The 9215-nt window shown below is 46.7% G+C and overlaps 1 protein-coding gene across 4 annotated transcripts in view; it reads right to left on the reverse strand.

The window, feature by feature from the left end:
* Positions 1-9215, reverse strand: part of CD247 (CD247 molecule) — a 58495-nt gene that overhangs the window by 6550 nt on the left and 42730 nt on the right. For 3 of the 4 annotated variants that reach the window (XM_009274560.2, XM_019470836.1, XM_019470835.1), the window contains 3 exons: positions 4589-4695; positions 1755-1808; positions 223-306 (listed from right to left, as the gene is read on the reverse strand). In XM_009274560.2, coding sequence (XP_009272835.1) covers positions 223-306; positions 1755-1808; positions 4589-4695 — 245 coding nt within the window. Of the gene's footprint in view, positions 1-222; positions 307-1754; positions 1809-4588; positions 4696-8403; positions 8480-9215 lie in introns of those variants that run through there. The other variant, XM_009274562.2, reaches the window with a different exon arrangement.

Consider the following 9215-nt stretch of genomic DNA (forward strand, 5'->3'; position numbering starts at 1 on the left):
GGGCGAGGGGCAAAGATCAAAGGGGAGGGGGAAGGTTTACTCTTGTCCCCGCCACGCTGCCAGCCGCATGAGTTACTACACAGATTTTGCCGTTCCCTCTCCAGGAAGGCACTGGTGCTTAGCAAACGTATGATGAATGCCTGCATGTCTAAACAGCGGTTAGACATGAGAAGGAAGGAACCAGATTAAAAGAAAAAAGGTGCATGTGTGGGAGGAAGTTACCTGGTGTCTCCCACCCAGCTCAGGGTCTGCACCGCGCTTTGCCCCCAGAACATCATATTCATCTCTGTGCCCATGAGACAGTTTCTGAAACGAGAAAGCAAGAAGCAGTGATGGACATTATGATCATGAGAAAATAGATCTTGACTTAACACAGGAAAAGAAAGGGAACCCAGTTTGGTGTCCAACTTCATGAGTATTATAGCCGAGCTAGAAATTATTTTACCCCGTAATGCAACTACCAACAAAAATTTCTACGATTAAGCCATGGAAATGACAACAAGTGGTTTGTGCAGCACAAAACTGCAAGCCACTGCATCAAGAACCTTTCTTAAGTAGAAATGAGCTGAAAATGAGAGCACGCAAGGGGGAGGGACTCTGACTTTCATGCTTTCTCTCCCACTGGTGGGTGAAGATCCACGAGCTTGGTTTTTCTTGCAGAACAGCTCGTCTAAATTTGCATCAAGTGGCTGTAGAAATTTTATGTGCAACACATTTCTTATCTGGGAAAGGTTACCTTGGAAGAGGGCAAAGGAGAGATTTCAGGTCAGAATAACACAGCTGACAGAGTGCTACTGAAAAGGTGACAGGCAACACTTCTTAAACTGAAAAAAAACGCATTAGTCTTCATACATTACACAGTTAAACAATAGAACTCATCACAGGATGTGGCTATGGTCAAAAGTGTGAGAGAAAAGAAAAATTAAAATCAAAAGACAACTAGACATAGCAAAAATAGCTAGAGTTTAATGCTACTATGAGTGAGCAATTTAGCTAGGAAGGACAGACAGGATCTTGTCTCTGTCCTCTTTCACTACCTGAAGAGCCATCTGATGCTGGCTACAGTCAGGGCACAGCGGACGAGGTATGCCTCTAGTACGATCTGGTACAACAGGTCTTACGCTGCCAGGCAACAGGAAAGCTCCGGGACGGAGACAGCTGGGCTGCGATGACTCAGGCTCCACACACACAATGATACAAGAGCTACAATCGCCCAAAGTCAGCAACGCAGCATTCCTGCGTCAACAGGAATGACATCAACGGCAACAACACCGGCAATATGGGTGGCAGCATGCCTGTGAGTCGCCCGAGGAACAGCAATTGGCGAGAGCTGCAAGCCAACTGCAGAGGGCTGGGCACGAAGTTGGGGTGCGCACATTACATATAACAGTCCGGTGGCTGCACACACACACAGAGCTCTCGCAGGCGTGTTACATGGTGCAGCACACCGAGCACTGCCTCTGAAATGGTCTGGGTTCCTGGTATACCTTCAGCTCAGTGCATCAAATCAGGAACCTACAGTCCACCTATCTATCTAGCATCCAGCCAGACAAGTGACAACAGAAGCTGCCCTTGTCAGGTTTTATTTTTCCTCCTTACAGCTGCTGTGCTGCACATTTGGGTATATCGCTTTCGTTAGCTGGGTCATCAAGTTTTTCTGAACCACAGGCAATTCACTATCTATAAGTGCCCAAAAAGGTCTGTTCTGGGTAGCAGATTTGAAAACAAACAAACAAAAGCCAGTAGTTACTTACATTATACACATCATCCTGGCCCGGTCGCAGCTGTGGTTCAGAGGCCTGGCTAAGCTGGAAGAAAGACCATACCATGAGCAGAGAGATAGTGGCTCCGTTTAGTGCTTTCGTTCCCTCTCTCCCTACTCGCATCAGAAACAGGGCAACCCATAAGCAGCCAACCTGTGGCACCGATAAGGCTACAGGCAATACAAGCCACTGCTGCGCTAGCACTTTTATCCACACGCCAGGTTGCTGTCAGCAGCCAGGCCGTTTTACTTGCATGTAACACCAGTTCACTGCTACTCAAAGTATCTGTGGTTTGTTTTTTTTTCCCCCTTCTGCTTTTGCATTCCTATTCTGTGCATATCATAATGCTGTGCTATTGAAAGTAGCTCCATCAGGCTATAAAATCATACGTGCAGCCTGTGTTAAGAAAAACTGGGTATCTGGGGCTGCTAACAACCAAAAGCACCCCCCGAGACCCCAGCCCTCCAGCAAAAGTGCTGCCTGCAAAGTTCCTGGGTGTCCTCAGCTTCAGAGGGCACGGGGATCCCCACGCCTGTCGGGAGCGGCACCTGGCTTGCGGAGCTGCAGTGCCACCATGGTAAGTTAGCATGAGTGGCAACTAACGAGTAGGTAAAGAATTTCCCTTCTGTAGCTACTCTTGGGCTACTCCTCACAATATTTATGAGCAGTTAATTGCTGAGCCAAACTTTCAGGAAAAAAGGGCAGTTTTAGGCCAGTGAGAGCAGCTACTTTGTGTTCCAGTCCTTTCAAAAAACAGTGTCAAACTACATTCTGTATTGCTTTAACCTTCTTGAGGTATTCTCATACGTTAAAATCTTTATTAAAAGCAACTTTCTAGATGGGTTTGTTTTTAGGCATAGGATAAACTTGACTTTGTTTTTTAAAATCATATTTGTAGTAGGTACAAGTTACCTACCCCACCACTTGCCCCACGAAAGTGCCATTATCGCCACTGAACCTTTGGTGGGGCCAGTAATTTACCAAGCATCTAACCCATGTTTCTTGCAATGGAGCCTAAATGTTCACGTGCATCGTCCATGTGGTCCATAAATAAAAAGCTCACAACAGAGACGAGGCTGTGCCCTTGGCAAAAGCCTCCACAAACAATTCCTTCGGCCAGGAGGCGAGGTTAGAGGTATGACACAGCTTGGAAGATTTATAAAAAAGTCCTAAGTTTGGGACAAGACAGAGGCCCCTTGGAAAATGCCCGACCAGCTTCTTGGTGCTTTATGGTGGCGTTTCAGCTGCAGCGCCTCTGCTGCTTTCGGCTGCGAGACTCCAGCGTAACCAGAGGCATGGCTTTCCCCTTCCTTCTGCTGCCTTCCTTCATGCAACAGCTTATTTGCTGCAGCTGAACGCTATGCATGTTACCAGCAAACAGCTAGGCACATCAGGAGGACAGCGAGTGCTCCCAGACCTAAAGGTGAGGGCCGCTGCCTCTGACCAGGAGCCATTTCCAGCTCCAGCTCTGCCCCTGCAGGGAGCCCCAGCAGGAGAAACCACACAGGTTTCTGCCCCTGCAGCAGCACGCTTAAGACACGCTCTGGGTGAGGGAGGAAGAGCGGCTGGCGAGTGCACCACGGCTGCAGCAGCTCCCTGTGCCAGGTGCATGCTCCTCCTTGGATGCTCCTCCTTGGATGCTTTGCTGAGCCCTCTTCAACTATCGCGATCTCGCCCTGCACAGGGCAAGGTGCACAGCTCCTGCCAGCTGGTACAGTGCACGCTCCATGTGCCCCAGAGGCTCATCCCTCTAGCAGCCTCAAAAAGACTTCCAATCCCAGAGCAGCACTTTCATCTGCAGTCAGGATTTACGCTGGCAACAAAAAAGGTTTCTCCTTCACGGTTACCGAGTTCTGCTCATTTCCGCCAAACATCCCTCCCTCCCTCTGGGTTCAGCACTGGCTTTGCAGTCCTGAGAAATGATCCCACCAAAGAGCCGGTAGGGCACTAGCAGCAGCACAACATCACCCTGTCAGGGCTCCTGCTGGTGATCTCAGCCACGACCTGGCGAGAAGCAAGCTGAGATCCCAAGTGCAGCAAGCCTTTGCTTCTGGGGGGAGGCTAGGCCAGATGTGCAGACAGCAGTCAAGACACCTTTTGGCCATTGCACCATTGCATTGGAGTGCCCTGTGCCGGGGAGAGGCAGACAGCTCCTCCCCTATGATTAGCAGAGCTCTCAGAGCACGTACGTGTCTGGAAATGTACATGCCTTCACCACATTACGTTATTTTCTTCTGTGGAAGTGCACTAAAGCCACTAAGTGTCTCCCTAGATGCTGAACAGCTGCTGGATGGTAACAACAGCCCATCAAGTTGTGTCTGTCCCGTCCCCCTGACTCCTCTCCTGTGGTTGTTGGGGTTATATCATTTGCATCATTACACTCATACTATCAAAGATGTCTGACTTCTTGAGACATTTTAATACATCCTTCGCAAGCTTGGCATTTATACTGAATTTTCTGTATATCCCCTCCTCTCTTTCCAATGACAAAGCAGCAGAAAAAAACACATCACTGTTGATCAGGCATTTCCCAGCTACGATATCCAGAATGTCTGACTGCATCCGTAACTCTAGCATCAAAATAGTCTCAGATACTCTCTTCCCCTCCATTTGTGAGCCCTCAGAAAGAACTCCCCCAGATTGCTCAGGCTGGCACCAGAAAAGGAGGAAAGTAAAAAAAAATCCCAAAAAACAAAAAGGAGAAAATAAAAAAATAAAAAGGTCTTATTCTAAGAGACATGCTTCCTCCCCACCCCCACTTTCCAGCTAAGCCCAATTTGTTTACACCACCAAAGCCAAATGCATCAGTGTTTGGATAGACTGACCTTCGCTTTCACAAAAAGGGCTGTCATGACGACTGCGTAAATGAAGAGGAATCCATCCAGTACGTAGCAGAGTCTTGGGTCTGTCAGTCCGAGAACTGGTACAGCATCTGTACAGAAACATCAGATACATCAACAAACAAGGCCATTTGTGTCACTGTGTGCTTGACGGCATAAATGTGGCAGTGCTGCATGGTGCTTCATGAAAAAATAGCCAGAATGAGGGCAAGTCTGTCCATTTGCAAAGGAGATGGAAATCCGAGTAAGAATCATAGGATTAATTAGGTCGGAAGGGACCGCTGCAGGTCTAACCCTCCCCTCTAAACAGGGTCAGTTAGACCAGGCTGTCCAGGACCTCAGCCAGCTGAGTTAGAGTCACTCCAAGGATGGAAATGTTTGTAACCTCCCTCAACCAGTACAGGACATTTACCCAGAGTCTCCCACCCACAGAGTCTGGGCTCTGCTCCCTGCAGCTCGCAGGCACTGGTCAGGGTGCATGGAGATAACCAAGGGTCACTAACACCGCAGTTACTGCAAGAAAGCTTCATATAGAGCATTTGTTTTCTGGGAAAACCCAGCAGCATCTCCTGCAGGGATTCATTACTGGGCCTGATTAGGGATTCCTTCATCAACTAAAACTTGTGTGTGCGTGAGAAAATACATCCTTTTGGACAAAATTTTAGGGAAGGGCTTCTCAGGACAAAATTTTGTGTTAAATGTAAAGAAAGATTGACACCACCATAGTCAGCTGGAGATCCAGGCTGAAATCGCTACTCTACTTTATTCAGAAGAATTTGAAGATGCATCTCCTGTATCCCAGGTTATATATTGTAACCGTAAAGCTGCAGTGTCTTCTCTGTGAGGGTTCTCTTGGGCTCCCAGTTTGGGGATGTTGGAGACCATTAATCATGAGAAGGGAACTATGGGCAGGAGAGACAGACTTTTAACCCCAGATACCACAACACATCCATGAGATACCCATGAGATACCTGATGTGCTTTCGGTTTGAGAGGAAGGTTTTAAACCTGAATTCCCAGGAACCTCAACTGGCTGTCTCTTGTTGGATGGATCACCCCCAGGAGATTATTATTTTTTATTTGTTTTTAAAAGAAATGTTAAAATTTTTCTGAGGGAGAAAAATCTACTACTACCCTAATGGACAGCTCAATAAAATTGTTACTCAGAAGATGTTGACGTTCATTTCCTAGTCAACGTCGCATATGTTTATACCCTGAGCGCATCAAGCAGAGCACAGTAATATTGTTGGTTTTCAGCAGCTAAAACTGATGAAACTGCCCCTGTATCAGTTCATAAACATATAGTAAGTTCACAAATGTAGCTAAAAAAAAAAAAAAAAGAAAGCAATTCAGGTCAAGAAGCCTAAGTAACTATAGATCCAGTATGCAGCTCCAGGGCCATCCCCAAAGGAAAAGCTGTATTGCACAGTTATTAAAAAAAACCCACAAAACACTTAAAAATGAATCTGAGATGTGCTTTGTACAAAGAATTGGAGGGAGTTCAAAAGAGAAAGACAAGAATGATCAAGAGCCTGTGAAGCCCTTCGATGAAGATAAATTGAAAAGAATTGGTATGATTCATCTCCTTCCTAAGGTGAACAAAGTATGGCAATTCTTATTAACCGTATGTGATGGAGGGTAGTTGAACCACTCAGTGCAGCGCTTCAGGGTGCTGAGTTACTCCAGTGCTGACAGCGAGACCATTTTGTGCGCTGGGATTTCTCGCTGGCCCATCAGGCCACGCTGACGATTTCATTAGAAGAAACTTGCAGATGGCATTCAGGCAGCATGCACTCACCACCGTGAGGAAGTCTCCTTCGCAGAAATAAAGTTAATGATGATGGCTTGTCGCACTGCTCAAGTGTGCAATTTGTATAAAGCATGACTGAAAAGCTGTGCCTGGATACTTGGTAATGTAATTGTAAATTCTCAAGCAGATGATGATACAATCACTGTTCCCGCTGAGAGCCTAACACAGCCAGAAAAAAAACCATTTCCAAACATTAGATTTGTTTCCTTGTCTGAACTGGGAGTTCACATTCATTTTTTTTTTGATCATGTGTTTAGAAACAACTCCATGGAAATAAATTAAGATTAAGATCCTAGATGGTTTTCTTTCTTCCCCTCCTATTTCTATTATTTTAAAAATAAGGTTCAAAGCACTTTATAAACAATAATCTTCACCACACTTTTTTCAGGATTATAAAACCTCCTATACATGGGGTAAATGGAGACAGAGAGATTAAGTTATTTGCCCGACGTTGCATATTAAACCAACAAACAAGCTGAGATTCGTTTCCTAGAGTTTTTCTTCTAAACAGTCACAGGACAATATTTTTCGCCAGAGTTGGTTCAACACAAAACCAGCTTGAATCGCATTAGACTTGGTAGCTAAAATGCAGCACCAGGGAATACAGCTGCACAGCATCCAGAGGGAATTTGTTTCTAGCAGTAATTCAGTTGCTTTTGCGCAGTGCAGCAGTCTGCCCCAGCGTACCCTGGCCTCGAGCTGGATGTGTCCAGAAGCAGCTCAGGGTTTTCCAGCGCTGTGCCCAGATCAGAAATACAATGTAAGGAAGGCGAGCAGCCCAGCACAGAGCCAGCCAGAGCCAGGAAGCCTTGGGGTATCTGAGATGCTGCTGAAGAAGGCTTTGGGGATCCTGGCCCTGACTCCCCTCTTCCTGTACCAAAGCAGGGCACGTTCAACACTGTCATGTCAACTCCAGTATTTCTCCAGTACTAATAAACTCCCCAGACCAGGAGGAGCTCGAGCAGGAGATGTAGAGGACTACGGAGGAGAAGTCAAGAGTGCAGGGGACCTAGCTGTAAGCTCCGTGTCAGCTGTGGTCAACCTTGGCTGACTCTGCGGAGCCGCCCAAGTGCCTATGCAGTGCTTATCTAGGGCAGCCTGGCCTCCAGCACCTCAGGTAATGGATTAAAGCTGTTCAGTGAGGGAAATCCTGCTAGACGTAGCCTGGCTGTGATGGTTCCTGGAAAAATATGTATTGAGATAATGATAAAGTCCAACGTTTAAAAACAAACCAAGAAAATGAATTAGTTCATGTCTTTTCCTACCTTAATATGTTTGATTTCTGTGTTCTTTAAAAAAAAAAAAAGGTACAAAGCACTTTCTAAATAATAACCCTTGCAACAGGTCTCTGGATTAGAAAGTGAGAGAGGAAAAAAGACAAAAGATACAAAGCCTATTGAAACAAAGGTCAAAGAGATAGGAAGTGTAATGAACAAGTAGCAGTTAAAACAGTTAGCATCTATTCATGTGAACAGGATCAGTTTAGGTTTTTAAATCGCTAGAGGAGGGGTTACTGCCTCTTCGATATTTGCATAACGTGCACAAACAGAAGGCCAGTCCCTTAGGCACCACCAAAATGTATTCTCTGCCCCTCATCAGCCCTGAGCCGTGGTTTGGGGGGCTGAGGCCAAGGTCGCACTGCTGCAGTGGATGGGCTGATGATGGGAGCTGGGCAGAGCCAAGCCTGCCAGGCTTGAGGGAGCAGTCACGCTTAGCTGCCTCATGTAGAGCAAAGCACAAATAATGAACATTTCACTGATAATTCCCACTCTGTTAACCTTACAGATTACCTAGTGCCTACTGTGAGTTGCACAGCATCTTTTCAATATTCATATACCAGTGTTTTACTAGTCCAAATTTCAGCAGTCCAGTAAAATACAGCAGGGTTTTAAAGCAAGATGGCTAAGTACAGGCACACGGCACAGCTAATGTCAAGTCACAGGCCGGCGGAGAATACAGTTACGTTGCATTGTAAATGATGTCAAGCTTACTGCTGAAACGTGGCTCAGACAAGCATCATCTCTCTCTCCAGGCATCAAAAAGGAGTTGGGTCACAAGTCAACATCTAGGTACACAAATACACAAGGGCTTAAGGATGAGGTCAAAGTGGTGCTTTTGCTTGGGAGGGAAGCAAGTTCTGAAGGAATAACAACTAGAAAGTTTGTACTTACTCTTCCTCACGATGTGCTCCTATGCAAGTAGCTGCACAGTTAGATCTCCCATTGCACAGCGGGGATAACATTTACTCACAGACCACCAGGATGTTAAAGAAAACCAGAAACAAACTATGCAACTTACAGCATTAGGTAATTACTTTTTTTTTTAGGAGTTTGTACAGGAGAAGCTATGGAAAGCTTTGTACAAGGAGCTGACGCAGGCTGAGTAAGGACTGGCAGAACCACAGCAGATGAGGCGGCAGGAAAGGAGACGGAGTCAGTAAGGGGAGCACTGCTGCATTTCATGACAAGGTTGCCAGCCCTTCTCAATCCCAAACCCCAGGTGCCTACCACCACATTTGGGACTCTCCCAAGCTGCACTTCTGCAGCTGAGAAGTTTCTTCCCAGCACCTCCTTCTTCCAAAGCCTGGACTTTTGTTCCCCTCTTCTCTCCTCCCACCCAGCGATGCAGCCCTCCCCTCCTCTATGCCCGGGCGCTCTCTCAGGCCGCTGCAGGCCCGTGCACACACACACCTGGACCCTGGGCTGGCACACCTCCCTCATCCTGCTCCACACTCACGCCCCCGGAGCAGCACTGCCAGCACCCCCGCAACAACCCCCTGAAGCCTTTTACTTTTTAAAGTGGG

The sequence above is a fragment of the Aptenodytes forsteri genome, unplaced genomic scaffold (assembly GCF_000699145.1).
Source record: "Aptenodytes forsteri isolate BGI_AS27 unplaced genomic scaffold, ASM69914v1 Scaffold287, whole genome shotgun sequence".
Taxonomy (NCBI): Eukaryota; Metazoa; Chordata; class Aves; order Sphenisciformes; family Spheniscidae; genus Aptenodytes; species Aptenodytes forsteri.